At 35.6% G+C, this 15819-nt stretch overlaps 1 protein-coding gene across 2 annotated transcripts in view; it reads left to right on the top strand.

The window, feature by feature from the left end:
- The window catches only part of TBCD (tubulin folding cofactor D), a 146906-nt gene that overhangs the window by 24211 nt on the left and 106876 nt on the right, over positions 1–15819 (top strand). For both annotated transcript variants that reach the window (XM_060688645.2, XM_060688646.2), the window contains exons 9-13: positions 10145–10190; positions 11058–11190; positions 12970–13121; positions 14441–14501; positions 15480–15554. In XM_060688645.2, coding sequence (XP_060544628.2) covers positions 10145–10190; positions 11058–11190; positions 12970–13121; positions 14441–14501; positions 15480–15554 — 467 coding nt within the window. The remainder of the gene's footprint in view (positions 1–10144; positions 10191–11057; positions 11191–12969; positions 13122–14440; positions 14502–15479; positions 15555–15819) is intronic.

Here is a 15819-nt window from a genome sequence, read left to right on the forward strand (position 1 = left end):
AGCCTGTGCACCATAGGTCCTGTGGTACACAGCTGAATTTAGTTACCTTACTCCTATTGTGATGAGATATATGTGGCCTGGCCCCCATGTTAGGCAACTCTATGCCAAGAGAGATTTTAGTAGATTTAATGTGGATTTCTATGGTCGATGTACTTTTTTGTCTAGTGCACTCCCATTGTATTTAACTCTTTTAGCAAATGTAATTTAAATAAAGATTAAATAGGTTGGCATGGTTTGTTTGTTTGTTTGTTTGTTTTTTGAGGGGTATGTGTGTGGTGTCTTCCTCTCCAGGGCTGTTTGAAAAGTTTTTGAATAAGTGCCCCAACTAACAATACAAGCTATAAATCCATAATTTTTCAAAGTAAAATGTTTAGATCGAGTTATTGAGAAACATATAGTTAACTTTTCATAAAGTATCCAAGGCAGCTGCCATAACTTGAATCAATAAAATTACACTAAACATCAAAATAAGGAACAGCAAATTTTATTAAAAATCAAGTTACCCCAAAACATTACTCAAATAATTGAACAATTTCTCCAGTACAGCTATAATACATTAAATATGAAAATTACCAATAGATATAGAATTTAAATTTAAAAACAGTTTTCTTGAATTCAGGTGTGTTTATTCAGGTGTGTTTATATTCTAATAGTATTTCGAATAAGGAATAATAAGCATTTTATGCTGGTTTTAGTCTGTCTTTTTAATCTCTTCTCACTAATTTTTATAACAAAATTCTTGTCTGGAAGAAATTAATTGCAAACCACTTCAGTATTGCTGCCAAGAAAAGTGCATGGACTTGTAGTCTTTAGGATTGTGCTTGACACCCTCTCTCTCTCTCTCTCTCTCTGTGTGTGTGTGTGTGTGCGTGCGTGTGCATAATGTAATTAAATTTGCATTTAAAAAGATAAGAGCTAATAAAAAATTTAAAAAAGAAAAAAACAAAGTGCAGAAAATGAAAAAGGAAAAATAGAAAAAGACAAAATAAGAATATAATAAATAAAAAGAAAGGAAATATTAAAGAAATGATTTCCCCCTTCATCAGAACAAGTATAAACAATTTTAGTTAATTTATCACTTTCTCTTAAAGCAACAAAGTATCTCTTCTTCCCTTAATTATAAACAAAACTTTAAAGCTTCATTGTTCAGTCCTGGTCAGCAAAAATCCACAAAGAGTTACCAGAGATAGCAACCTATTTATTTTGATCTTTAATCCAACTTTATATTCCTTCTCTTTACTTTCAACAATCTTGGCCTTTAATCTCTTAAAATAATGTCCAAGAACTTGATTTCTTTTCCCCTTTTCTTTGTCATTTCTCACAGAATCCTTCAAAACTTTAACAAGTCTCTTTTGTAAATCCAAAATAGGAAAGTTATCCAAGTCACTCTTCAGTTTGTTATTTGTATATCTCTTTTAATTATTAAATCATCAGCTGATTTCACTGGTATATCCAGTGTATTAGCTTTTTCCATAGCATTCTTCTAACTTATCATTTTAAAATCCACGTTCAAATCAGTTTCAGTCTTTTATGATAGAACTTGTTCCTGTTCCATAACATCATTTATATAGTCTATCTATAATAGCATTCTTGAAATTAACTTCTCAGTTCATTGTTCACAATTATTGTTCAGTAAGTTCAATATTAAAATATTTTGTTCCATTCTGTGTTAGCCATTTGAATTTAAGTGTTCTTCTTTAATTGCAATCTTTAGTTCTTTTTGATTTCCTTTAGAGATCAGTCTTCAGAATGCTCTCCTACCATTTCCCCCCCAAAACAACAGTAGTTTCTCTTTGCAAATATTCTTAAAAATAATTTCAAAACTTATTTCTAGTTCATCTGGATTGGCCATCTTGCTTGCAACCTTGGCAGAGATTTTTAAAGAACACTAAGTTCACAAACCTCACTTTCTAACCAGTTTCAGAAATTGCTCATAAACTACCTCTGTTAGACACTTTCCTAATGACAAGTTTGAAAACACTAGTGAATTTTTCTTCAATCCTGAACAAATGAACATTTTAATCATAAGCTTAAGAATTTAAAGAATCTGAAATAAACAGCTAAAAGCTAAATAATATTTTTATCTTAGAAAGAAAGATTTTGATCTTAGAAAGTCCAGATAAAATTAAGCATTGAAACTTTTACAATAAGATTTGAAATTGATTATAATGTACAAACTGTTTTTCATGAGAAAGAGATTGCATTTTCATTTTTACAAGACATAATATGGATAAGCAATTTCATGATTTTAAAAACTGGTCTCTAGAGAGGTCTAAAGATTTTAGATGCAGACTTGTAATTTGATGCAAAATGTTATGATAATAAAAATAGTGAATGATACTTTTAAAGAAAGGAATCAGGTAGTAGTGACCACAATATCAAAAATATCAGTAATAATGTCTGCTCAATAGCATCTTTTGAACATAGATTATGTCCAAACAGTACTGTTGAAGAAATGGGAGATGTCGAACAAATTTTACCTGAGAAGATAGAGATAATATCAAAAGTGGTGTTACAACTGAAAGGCCAAGAGAATAATTTAGAAAAGGATGTTTAATTGAATCTACAAAATAAACACACCAACAGAGTGACCTAGATAACTTTTCCTATTGGATTTACAAAAGAAGCTTGTTAAAGCCTTGACAAATTCTGTGTGATGGGACAAAGAAGAAATGAAGAGAAATCAAATCCTACGATATTTTAATAAACTAAAGATTAAGACTGCTAGAACTAAAAGGAAAGAATATAAAGTTGGTTTATTTGATTATGATTAAAACTAGATATATTGTTACTCCAGGTCCTTTATTGACTTTCTGCTGAAATCAGGATTATGTTTCATGGATTATTTTATAGATAAAAGATGGAATATCAGGTGAATTGATAAAATGTTTGTAACTTTAGGGAGAGTGAAGAGTTGCTAAATTTGTTTATATTTGTGATGAAAATGGGAAGTCGTTTATATATTTCTTATTTCTTTCTTGATTGTATTCCTTGTACTTCTCTTTTCTTTGTATTCTTTATTCTGTATTTTTATTATTATTATTATTATTATTAGATTTCTATACTGCCCTTCTCCCGAAGGACTCAGGGCGGTGAACAGCCAAAAGATAAAACACAGAAATACAAAATTTAATTTATTTTATGTCTTTAAATTTAGTTTATATTAGATTTTACTGTTATAAACTGTATAAACTCTGAGTATAATATGTACTCTGTGTGTGTATGTGTGTGTGTGTGTGTGTATTTTGAGTTGACCTTTTCCAGTGTTAACTGAATAATCAAGGTCTGTTAAATCAAGGTTTATCAAAAAGTCATAAACTGCTCCTAATCTTCAGTGTTCTCCATGCTTCATAATGTTCTGTTCATTCATGCTACATTTAAGATCATGAAAAGCAGTTCATTAAAAACTAAAACAAAGCAGGTGCATAGCCTCAGGAAATTTTTGTTGCATTTACACCATAGCTGGCATTACTTAAATCCATAAATAGCTGTTAACATGTGGAAATATTTTTGGGGTTGGGCTATGCTCCTTTAACTTTAACTCCTGGCCATATTTATCTGAAAATGTTTCTTCCTATTAGAGTGATGAAACACAGGGTTCAGATAAAGTGTTTAATTTAGTGTCTGGATGAATGTTCAGATAATTCTAAACATTTAATTATTTCAAGTCATATTTTAAATATTTTTAATGAGTGAAATGAAAATTTATTAGAAAAAGTATGTTGTATGGCCCTATGTTTTTGTTGTCATGGTTTAATTCATACAATGAGTTAGTGAATGCCATATTTACAGATAGCAAATCTATATCAAGACAATTCCATCTCCCAATAAATACTTATGAATTGGGAGGAGGGTGCCTTAAATTTGCTGAATAGAAGACTGCTGTTGAAATAAAAGAATGGGCTGGAGGTTCAAATTATTCCTTCCTTTCCTTGTGCAGCTACCTTTTTCTTAACTTTATCTCCATCTTGTTATATCATTAATAGTAGGTTTTCTTTCTGGAGTATGGAGTGATGATCACTAACTTGGTTTTAAAAGAAATTGGATAAATTCATGGACAATAGATCTATTCTGTTACCTCCAGGTTTGGGAAACAACTCTGCAAGTGGGATATGCGAAGATCCCAGAAACATGTTGAACTAGAATGGGTCTGGAGCCAATTTAGCAGGCTTCTTTTTGTCTTATGTTCTTATGCTTTTCTTACTTGTTAGAAGAGGGGATACATATGACTGCATGTAAGTATGTTCTGTTTCTCTCTGGTTTAGAGAATGGTTAGTATATGGAGATCAATTAGTGTTTTCAGTGGATATATTTTTTACAGGCAATCACTTTTAATAAGTATTAATAAAGTTATTAAAAAGTTTGTTTTTTGTCCTGGCTCTGTCCTTTTAGGGAGTGTGACTTCTTCCAGGTATATATTTATGGGAAGGAGGAATCTTCAGAATTAATTTCAGTTGGAATTAGTAGTCCTAGGATGACATGGTATGAAGTGAAACATTATTTGTGTTCATCGTTTTTTTCGCTATCTAGGCTTTATTTATGTGAAAACCATTTTAAATGTAAGTTTGTGTTCCTTTTAGGTAAATATATTAGATTGGAGCTGTCTCAACAAGTACTTTGAAAAAAAAGTGGAATGTTTACTTGCAGCTTCTCATTTTTATCCTTGTTAAATTATCGTAATCCTAGTTTCAGTCAATTTAGACAGTACAGAAGTATATACTGTTTCCAAGAATATATATATGTCAGAAAGGAAAAAAGCCCAGAACCGAGTAGATGTGATTCTACTGAGCTGGAGCTACAAAAAAACCTTGGCTACGTAGGGAAAACCTGGCTAGAAGAAAAACATATATATATACATATATATATATATATATGCATATTCTTTCTAGCCAGGTTTTACCTATGTAAACTAAATTGTTCTACAGCCCTGGTTCTGTGAAATCTCATTCACAAGTTTCTGGGCCTTTTTTCTGCTGACAAACTGCAATTCTGTGTTGCTCTCTGGGAGACTCAGATAGCTATTTCTGCCTTTTAAGGCGTCATCAGTGAGCCACACCCACTTCTCAGATATCCTCCCTGTAAAGGTACAATGTGTCTTTTTCTTTTTCGTAGGCTTTTATGTGCATATTCTTTCTAGCCAGGTTTTACCTACGTAAACTAAGTTGTTCTACAACTTAGTTGGCAGAAAAACTGGCAGAAAAAAGGTCCAGAAACTTGTGAATGAGATTTCACAGAACCAGGGCTGTAGAACAACTTAGTTTACGTAGGTAAAACCTGGCTAGAAAGAATATGCATATATATGTTTTCTCAGGTTTTCGCGGGTGTTTGTATGTAGGTCTTTGGTTATTTGGGTCTTCTCCCACGTAAAATTGGAAGTGTCTTGGCGACGTTTCGACGAAGTCTCATTCGTCATCTTCAGGCTGGTGTTCTCGGCTTCGTGCTCCTGGAATTGCTCCTGGAAGCACGAAGCCGAGAACACCAGCCTGAAGATGACGAATGAGACTTCGTCGAAACGTCGCCAAGACACTTCCAATTTTACGTGGGAGAAGACCCGAATAACCAAAGACCTACATATATATATATATATAATGACTTTTATATACAAGGATTTATCTCTAAGAAATAATTTCAAAGATGATAAATCAATATGTTTTTTTTTTAATACAGAGATTCTGAAGCTAGTTTTAAGTTGTCCTATGTCCTCATTGGATTTGGTTAAGCAGATGTTAAATTGCACCAGTCTAGGGTTGCAAATAGTAGCCATAATTATTTTGAGTTGATGTATATTGTGCAAGATCCTTGGGTGTAACTACAAATCTGCAGGTTTGGGTGGACATCAGTTATTGTGTTTCATAGCATAGTCATGAGATTTACATTTAATTATAGTTTAACTAGATAAAATAAGGGAAGATGGTTAAGTAACTCAAATAGGACAATATGTTATGAATTCAGATTGCATCTTGCCCCTTAGGAGTATAAAATAAAATCTAACGAATTATAATAATAATAATATAATCCCCCATTGATTATTACCTAGCATTACCTTGATGTGGTTGTGGGGCTTGTATGCTCTGAAGAAGATGAGATCTATGCCAATGATTCATCCATACTTGACAGATCTTGTCAGAGGAGGCAGATGAAGAGTGTCTCTCCCATAAATAATATGGTGAGACGTAACTTACAGAAACCTATACTGGATTCGTTGTTGCTCAATTCAACAAGGACAATGCATAAGGTGTTGGGAGTTTCTGGACATCTGGTGACATGTGAGCCACAGGACTCAGGACTGTTGGCTAAACAAATAGGGTAAGCAGCCTGCAAGACTACTGAAGGAAAGGGTTCTTACCCATTGCAAATATACAAAAGTAAAAGCAAAGATATACTGATTTTCTATTATAAATCATGTCTAGTGAGAAGAGAATATCTGAAAAGAATACATCAGTTTTGGAAAGAACATCCAGAATCAGAAATAACAGAAAAAAGGCTACAAGATCAGTTTCAATTTATTTCAATTTATCATATGAAATAAAGAATATATCAAAGCAGAATTGGAAGAACTGCGAAGATCTACCCAGAGCAAAGAAATCAAAGTCTTGCCAGAGGAATCCCAAACAACAGAGATAATCCAGGTGGAATTGGTAGCATAGAAATCAGCATTGTTTTTGAACCGTTTTCATTCCCAAACTAGGCACTCTCTCTTTTGCCTTCTCTTCACAAAGAGCAATCAAGAGGAATTGAAACAAACTGAGCATCTAGAACAGCACAAAAGCAACAGAATAAGGCTGTCTGCACTGAAGCTTGTTACAAAAAACGGCTAGCACATTTTAAAAGATACCAGTACTGTAGTTTATCAAATATATGTATTAGTCTGATGCAAGAAATAAACCAACTGATGTACAGCACAGCTACAGTTATTATTGAAGATCTTGGATGCAAAATCAACATTTAAAAAAAAATCCCAATCAGTGAATTGCCAAAATGGAGGATTAGGTTGGGAAATAAGATTAGCGTGTTAAGATCAGATGCAAGCTAGCTAGAAGAGATAAATAAAAGAAGCTGAAAAACAAAAAGATCAAAGAATAGCTGACTAAGAAATATCACCTAGAGACAAGGAAGATCAAGGAAGCACTGGCAAAAATAAAACTGCAAATAAGGCTGAACCTCCAATTTCAGCTGAATCAGAAATATTTCTACCAATCCATCAGTGGAGAGATTAGAATGAATCAGTTAACACCTGACAAAGAAACAGTGCAGTTCTGGGTGGAGCTATGGGATAAACCAAAGAAATACAACAAAAAATGCAACTTGGATAAAGGAGGTGGATAAGAATAAAAAAAGAAACTAAAATGAAAGAACTTGTAATAAACAGCAAAAAAAAAAAAAAAAGGTGGAGAAAAGGGCAAGAAGATCAAGAACTGGCCAGTGAATTAAGTGAATAGGAACTGCATGGCTTTTGATTGAAATATCTGACTGGCCTGCACCCATTCATTTCCAAGCACTGTAACATCATACTACAAGGAGGTGAAATTTAAGATTGGTTAACAACTGGCAAAACCTACCTGATAATGAAAGATCCACCAAAAGGAGTGGCATGAGGCAAATACAAGCTAATTACCTGTTTACCAAACCTTTCCGATTGCAAACTGGTATGGTAGCTGATGCAGTCCAACAGCATCTAGCTGAAAACAAGCTGTTTCCATTTGAGCAGAAAGGAAACTGCCCAAACAGCAGAGGAACAAAAGATCAGATCCTAATTGACAAGATGATACTGGAAAACTGCAAGAGAAGGTAGATCAATTTGAACGTAGCTTGGATTGATGATAAGGAGGCACTCTACTCCCTGTCACATAATTGGATAATCAAGTGCCTACAAATAATGGGAATCAGTAGAAACATCAGAAGCTTTGTGCAAAGATCAGTGACACAATGGAAGCTACATTTGCTGGTCAGTGGTAATAGACTGGGAGAGGTTAACTTCAAGATGGGAATCTTTCAAGGAATCTCAGTATTACCATTACCCTTAGTCATTACATTGATTCCTCTATTAGCAATACTGAACAAGACAGCTATGGCTCTTGAACACCAGAAACATATGCCAAGTCATTGCACCTCTTTTAAATAGAAGATCTGAAGCTGTATGGAAAAATACCATCTGACATATAATCACTGCTCAATACTGTCCAAATATATAGCCAAGTTTTTGCAATGAAGTTTGGGGTGGATAAATGTGCCCTCGTTAAAATTAATTGTGTGGGGGATAGCGAAAACTGGAAATCAAGATCAAGGAAATAACATCAAGCGTTTGGAAGAAGATCACTACAAATCCCTAGCCATCCTTCAGGCTGACAGAAATGAAGCAGTCAAGAAGAACATTACAGATAGTCCTCAACTTATGACCTTTTGTTCAGCAACTGTTCAAAGTTACAAAGGTGCTGGGACTTATGACCCAGGCCTAAAGTTATACTACTGCAGCGCCCCCATGGTCATGTGATTGTATGATCTGGGCATTTGCACTTACAACTAATGTATGGTGATCGTGTAATCACTAGTGGCAGTTTTCCCCAGAAAGAAGCCAGCAGAGTTCTTGACAATTGCCATCCCTCTTCCCTTCCCTCTGCTCATGGATGGTACAGAACCTAAAAGCTGGGTGGGCACATTTCCAAGTGGGGACAATCCCACCACAGACCCAATCAGATCTTGGTAAGACATACCAGTTCGGCTTCCTCCTCCAGGATATGATCCTGATTGAGATTAGCTTTATTATATACAAACGTGGCATTCATAAGCAACAGCTGAAGTCCAGGGCCATCAAGGATGTAATTGCCAGGCCAGAGTGGGATCTGTTTCAAGGACTCGGCCCAATGTCTCCATGTGAGGTACCCTTGGATTTCTGATCTCTCACAGGGAGATAAGGTAGAGATGACCCTGCCTTCCCCCTCAGCTTCCCCATCCCAGCCCTCTCAGATATGTTTCCTTTCTAGGCCTTACAGGCATATCCACCCTCTCTCTTGCAAAATCATGCAAAAACAGTAGAATTCTAAATTCTGTACTAATGGGGAGACACTAGACTAAGTAATAAATAATAATAAGTATTTGAATAAATATTCAATTTCAGATATGGTGGATTCATGATATATTGAGGAAGAGGTAATCCAATAGTAATTTGGCTAGGAGGATCTTATCATATGGGCTGGTACCGTAGTAGTATATTCATTTTTGTAATCATCCAGAAGACCAGTAGAGTATGAATAATTAATGCAGTCCACAAAATGTTTGTTTGTTTCATGTTTATTTACATAATGTTAGTTCCAATTTTAATGACCACCAGTGATTTGATTCCTATTCCACTCTACCCTTCCCTGCAAGCAGATTCTCCTCTCCTCTCCCGTCCCCTCCCCCTCTCCCCTCCCCTTCTATGTATCAACTGACTTTGTCCCACTCTTTCTTTTCTAATCTTCTTATAAGGATGTATTCCGTTAACTCTTTAGTTGCATTTTATTACAACAGTTATCTACGATTTTATCATCTTAAATTTTATTTTATTATTTGAATGGATGTTTCTGATTCCTGTCTATAATTACATCCAGTACACCGCAAATTAGTGGCTCTGGCTCTCAAGTTTTAAACTTTAAGCAAAGAAACCTTTGTTTTCTATATTGTGCAAGTTTTTGCATTTGAGGTTATAACTATTCTTGGTTGACATAACCATCGTTAAATATCAGACTGACGCCTTATTTAGCCTTCCAGAAGCTTAATGTGATCATGCATACCAGTGGTGGATTGCCCCCAGTTCACACCGGTTCTATAGAACCGGTAGTAAAACCGGCGGGAGGCTCCGCCCACCAACCCCGACGTCATCAAAATGCTTCTGCACATGCGCAGAAGCTTCTGCGCTTGTGCAGAAGAGAGAGCGCATGCACGAGCGAAGCAAGCGCACGCGCAGCCCCATTGCGAACCGGTAGTAAAGGTAAGTAGAACCCACCCCTGATGCACACATGTTAAAGTTATGTATTCTGGTTAAGATTAATATAATATGACAGAGAAAATCTTGGAACATTACTTCTTGATGCTAATATATCAAAATTTTAGTTTGTTCACTAAATTTCATTTGTTCACTAACGTATTTTACTTATACTTTTCTTAGGCACAACTTTTCAAACATGGCAAAAGGGAAGATTGTTTACCATATGGTAAGATTCTTCATGGTACCATAAACATAGAGAGCAAAACATGAGCATGATACAAATTTCTAGCGGTTATAGTTTGAAGATTTTATACTTCTCTTGACCCGCTTGTTTAAAATCAGTGACTGGGATCCTGAGAACCACAGCTAGTGAAATTCTGTGAAGTCTGCTACTGGTTCGCTTCACTACCGGTTTGCTTTGCACGAGCATGCATGATGCATGCCAAACGTGTGCTTTGTGTGCAGGCGCACCACAGGCACCACCACGCAGCGCTGAAAAAGGAGGATTAAGAAGCCTTTTCTGAGTCTTCAAAGGTAAGTAGAACAGTGGGGGTGGGGTACAGCTCTGCCGCACAATTTAGATTTGCTAGAAAGCAGGATTTCCTGCTTTCTAGCTAATATAAATCGTGTGGCACAGCTGCTGGTCAGAAATATCAGTTTGACTGAACCAGTAGCATTTCACCCCTGCTTATTATAAGATAATTAACTAAAAGGTACATTTGGGTATATCTGCTATAAAACGTGGACTCATTTGAAATTCTAGGCTGCTTAAGGCAATAGGTTTTTCTGGAAAATGTTGACTAAATGTTTTACTTTATAATGTTACTTTCCCCTAATAAATCAAATTGTCTTAGTGGGGGACAATGGAACTGAGACCAAATGCTTAACTTCAGTGCAGTGTAAAATGTCTTACATGTGAGAACTATTATCCCCCCTCCCCACCCATCCAAAATAACATTGATTGTATTGGCATTAAAAGCTGAGTGTATGTTTCATAGTTTTCTGCTGAAAATATTTTAATATGTGTTTCATATGCATTATATAGTGGACAAAAGTGGATATATTTATTGATAGAGAAATGTATTCATTATAGCTTCTACTGTGCTTGAATGTCTTGATAACTGCAAGCTCTTTGAAAGTAACCAAACGATTCTTCGCAAGCTGGGAGTGAAACTTGTTCAGCGACTTGGTCTGACATTTCTTAAGACAAAGGTGGCAAAGTGGAGGTTTGTTCTTTTCATAATCATGTTTTTACTTGCCTTCTTTCCTTTTATTAGGCTAATCTGAGTTGTAAGATCTATCATTAATAGGAGTAGATAAGTAATATATCATCTCTCATTCATTTGATGACAAGAAGTTCTGGTTTAGCAATATTTGTGCAGGAACTTTGGTATTCCATAGGTATAAGCAACCTCTTCCTCTATAATTTTAATTGACATTATTACTTTACATTTTCTACAATTTATTTTACAGTTAAATGGTCCGTTCAAAGTTAAATGTAGGATTATGGAGAAAAACAAATCCTCGGAGGGGTATTGTTTTAAAAAGTTTACGTAAAGCTGTGATGTCTCTTCCTTTTCTTCTATTATATTTCCTTTTGCCTCCTTGAATGAAAGTACCAGTACTAAAAAACATGGTTAGGCTGTTAAAAAAATTTCCTCCCACTAAAATACACATTGTAACACTAGGAGTAGCAAGAATAAAGGGCATGTAGGTGTGGGTGTAGCTGACGGGTCTGCAAGTAAAGAAACACAGCAACCAGAAAGGAGGGTGTTGATCTGCCACCACTATCCAGGATACTCTGCCCCTTGGCTGTACCCCTCAGCCCTGGGAGCTCAGCTTGATCCTGGGAATCTGGGAATCTGGTCCTTACCTGTCAGTTCTTTGGGGCCATACAAGAACAGTCAGTGTTTCTTGACCCCTGGCTGAAAGAATGAACAAGTACTTTGAACTAATATGTACTATGTTACTAAAGCATATTAAACATTATGTAGTTTGCTCAAGGAATAATGAAAAAAAATGTACCCATGTTTCCCTGATAATAAGACCAGGTCTTATTTTCTTTTGGGCCCCAAAATAAACACTAGGGCTTATTTTTGGGGGGGCTGGTTATTTTTTTTCCCAATGTATGGGAGGCCTACTTCTGCTTCCTCACAGCAGGGCAGGAGGCTGTGTTGTGTACTAGTGCCCCCGCCGAAAGGCAGGGGTGTGTGGAGCTGCCCCATGTTCCCTGCACCAGCTTACCTCAGGGCCCCTGCAGCAGGCCACCTATGCCCTGACACCTGCCTTGCCTCATGGTGTCAGCTCCAGCAGCCCCACCCAGCAGGATCCCATATGGCTACCAGCTCACTTCTTCTGCAATTCATAGCTTCAGTGGAGCAGGAGGCTGAGTGATGCGCCAGTGCAATGAGGCAAGGTGGCGGTGGGGGGGAAGGGTTTGAGCTGCCCCATGTGCCCCGCACTACCTTACTTCAGGGCCCCTGCAGCCAGGACATCCACAACCCGACAGCTGCCTTGCCTCACCAGTTGCAGCACCGCGAGCAATCAGATGGGCTGGGCAGCTGACTGGCCGCACAGGCTCTTAATAGGGCTTATTTTGGGGGTAGGGCTTATATTATGCACACACAAAACATTCTAGGTCTTATTTTCAGGATAGGTCTTATTTTTGGGAAAACGGTATTTCTTAAGTTATAAACTATGCCCACAAAGCTTGAGCCTAGATTGCACATTTTATATATTTAAATGTATTCATATTTAAATATAAACATTTACAGTCTGTTTAATTAATACATGATAATTTACAGGTATTTTATTGGTGAAATTGCCTCTTGATAATGCTGTGTGATCTTTTAATAGCAAAATGTCAGCACAAATTTTCCTCACAAATTATTTCACCAGTGACAAAATATTTTACATTTATTTTTAAAATCTACTTCATGAGTATTTTGAAGATAATGTGCTTGCTCTCTGCTAAAAATATAACCATGATGAAACTGCCTTTCCAGGTATCAACGGGGATTCCGATCTTTAGCTGCAAATCTACAGTTTTCTGGCGGAGGTCTCATTCCACAGAAAACAGAAAATATAACAGTTAACACAGGAGAGGAGGAGGAAGAGGAGGAATACGACATTCCAGGGGAGGTTGAAAATGTTATAGGTATGTTTGATCAAAACAATGTAAGATCTGATATCCTGACCAATGTGGTTTATGAATGTGATTTATTAATTTATATATAATTCCTCATGTTACCTGGTAAGAAAGAATATAAATAGTGTTATGTTATCTTTGTTTCATAGTTTAAAAAAAATAATATTTATATCTGCGCATCATACTTTTGATTCTTCCTCTTAGCTTTCATGGCTAAGGTGGGACTAGAACCAGGGTGCGATGGAGGTGGGTGGTTCGGAGAACCGGTAGCAAAAATCCCTGCGCCTCCCATGCCCAGCTGAGTCGCGCAATCATCAGAGGCTTTTTTTAAAAAAAATTAAAAGCATTTTTTCTACAACCTCTTCTGCCGAAAAAATGCTTTTAAAAGTTAAAAAAAAAAGCCTCTGATGATCGTGCGGCTCAGCTGGGATCGTCAAAGGCTTTTAAAACCATTTTTTCTACAACTCTTCAGAGATTGTAGAAAAAATGCTTTTAAAAGCCTCTGACTATCCAAGCTGAGTTGTCTGATCGGCAGAGGCTTTTTTCCTTTTAAAAGCCTCTGATGATCCAAGCTGAGTTGCCTGATCGGCAGAGGCTTTTTTCCTTTTAAATGCCTCTGACGATCCAAGCTGAGTTGCCTGATCAGCAGAGGCTTTTAAAAGAAAAAAAGCCGATCAGGCAACTCAGCTGGGATCGTCAGAGCCTTTTGAAAGCATTTTTTTACAACCTCTTCCCCGAAAAGGTTGTAGAAAAAATGGTTTTAAAAGTTAAAAAAAAAAAATGGCCACGCCCACCCAGTCACATTACCACACCCACCAAGCCACGCCCACAGAACCGTTAGTAACAAATTTTAGATTTCACCACTGACTAGAACTCAGACTCCCCCTTTCCATCTGGTGCCTGACTAGACCAAACTGACTCTATGTTATTGAAGTTGTTATTATTAATTTGATTTGTATCTAAATTAAAGGTAGCTAACATAATATTTTGTGCATGCTATTGTACTGATGTTATTTGTACTTTTTGGTTATTGTTCTTGACATAGTTTAAATCATGAGTCCCTCCTTTTCATGCCCTATTTTGACTTTTCCTGCATAATTAATTTAATCTTCTTTTTAAAGAAGTGTTTAGACTTCTTTGTGCCAGATCCTGTAAAACAAACAAACAAACATGATTTTTCTTTACAAAATCATGTTTAGGAACAAATCACTATCCTAATCACTCCAGTATGATATCCTAACAAAGCTAGAAGTGATGAAGTGCCAAGAGAAAGACAATGTTTGGTTGCCTTGAATTCATGTTATGATTTTAAAAACATTTTTTCACAGAGCAGTTGTTGATTGGATTAAAAGACAAAGATACTATTGTGAGATGGTCTGCAGCAAAAGGGTATGTGTTCTTGAGTTAAACTGATTTACACAATTTAATCAGTAAATATTGGTAACTAGAATGATATGGAACACAGTTAAATGTTCTGTTTAATACAGCAAAACACAAGGCTTATGGATTCATTTGATCTTTATTGCAATATTTATTTTTTTCATGTTTGGATTATATACTAAATTATGACGTCTTTTCCTATGCTTTATTTATTATTGTTTAGTATTTCCTATCTTAAAAAATACTGAGACCATTTTCAGTAGTTATATTTATAGTTATAGCCAATTTCATTAGTTATAGAAATACATAGTAATAAATAAACAAATAAATTCATGTCTCAAACACTGGGAAGCAATTACATTGAGATGCACATTCTTTATTGTAATTTGCTTGATTGCTGTGAGCTGTCCATAATGGTTGAGAATTGAATGATTTACAAGTTTAATAAATTATTATTATGAGCCTTTGTTTAGTGTTGAATAACAACCTCTCTCTCTATTTAAATGAAAATGGACTGTATGTATACATGCCTTTTCTTCATTTGGTGGCAAAAATTTCCAAAGCAATAAACAATGCATATCTAAAAAACATCTACTTCTGAATCCAGAATCCATAAATAAAAGAACACTTATGACAGCAAATAATACAAGGATTTACTGGGGCCTGATATGTGTCTTGCCTTCTTCTGAATGGATCAGAGGCTGTAGCATAGGAACATATCACAAATGTTTGATCTGGTAATGGGAGAATTAAATGTTACAGGTTACCCACTTTGGCATGCCTGTGCTATAGAGAATGCAGATACAAAATCTGAACTATTTAATCTTCAGTTCAAATTAAATTTGTAGAATCAATATATATTACAGAACTATAGATTTGAGTTTCAAAATTACAAAGCTCAGATTTCAGGAGCATAGGTATTTTTATGATGAACATGGCAAACATAGACTGCTGAAAATCTTAATGAAGTGCTTTTGCTTTTTTCAGGATTGGTAGGTTGACTGGAAGGCTGCCAAAAGAGTTAGCTGATGAAGTTGTTGGGTCTGTGTTAGACTGCTTCAGGTAATATTTGGATTCATTTTTTTTCAGAAATGATATTTTATCCATAAACCATTTATCAAGCAGAAGCATAGAAGTTACATTCCAAAATGGAAATATATTTTTAAAAGCTCAACTCGTTGTATTGCAGTATCTAATTAAATGATTTGGTTTGATGCCCACATATAGATGTAAGAAAGAGTCTACATTTTTAATCTTTCATCTAACAAAATGGTATCATAGAATGAAGAAATGTGCAAAATAAAGCTGAATGGTATCTCCAAATTTA

The sequence above is a fragment of the Pantherophis guttatus genome, chromosome 2 (assembly GCF_059756535.1).
Source record: "Pantherophis guttatus breed Tessera chromosome 2, ASM5975653v1, whole genome shotgun sequence".
Classification (NCBI taxonomy): domain Eukaryota; kingdom Metazoa; phylum Chordata; class Lepidosauria; order Squamata; family Colubridae; genus Pantherophis; species Pantherophis guttatus.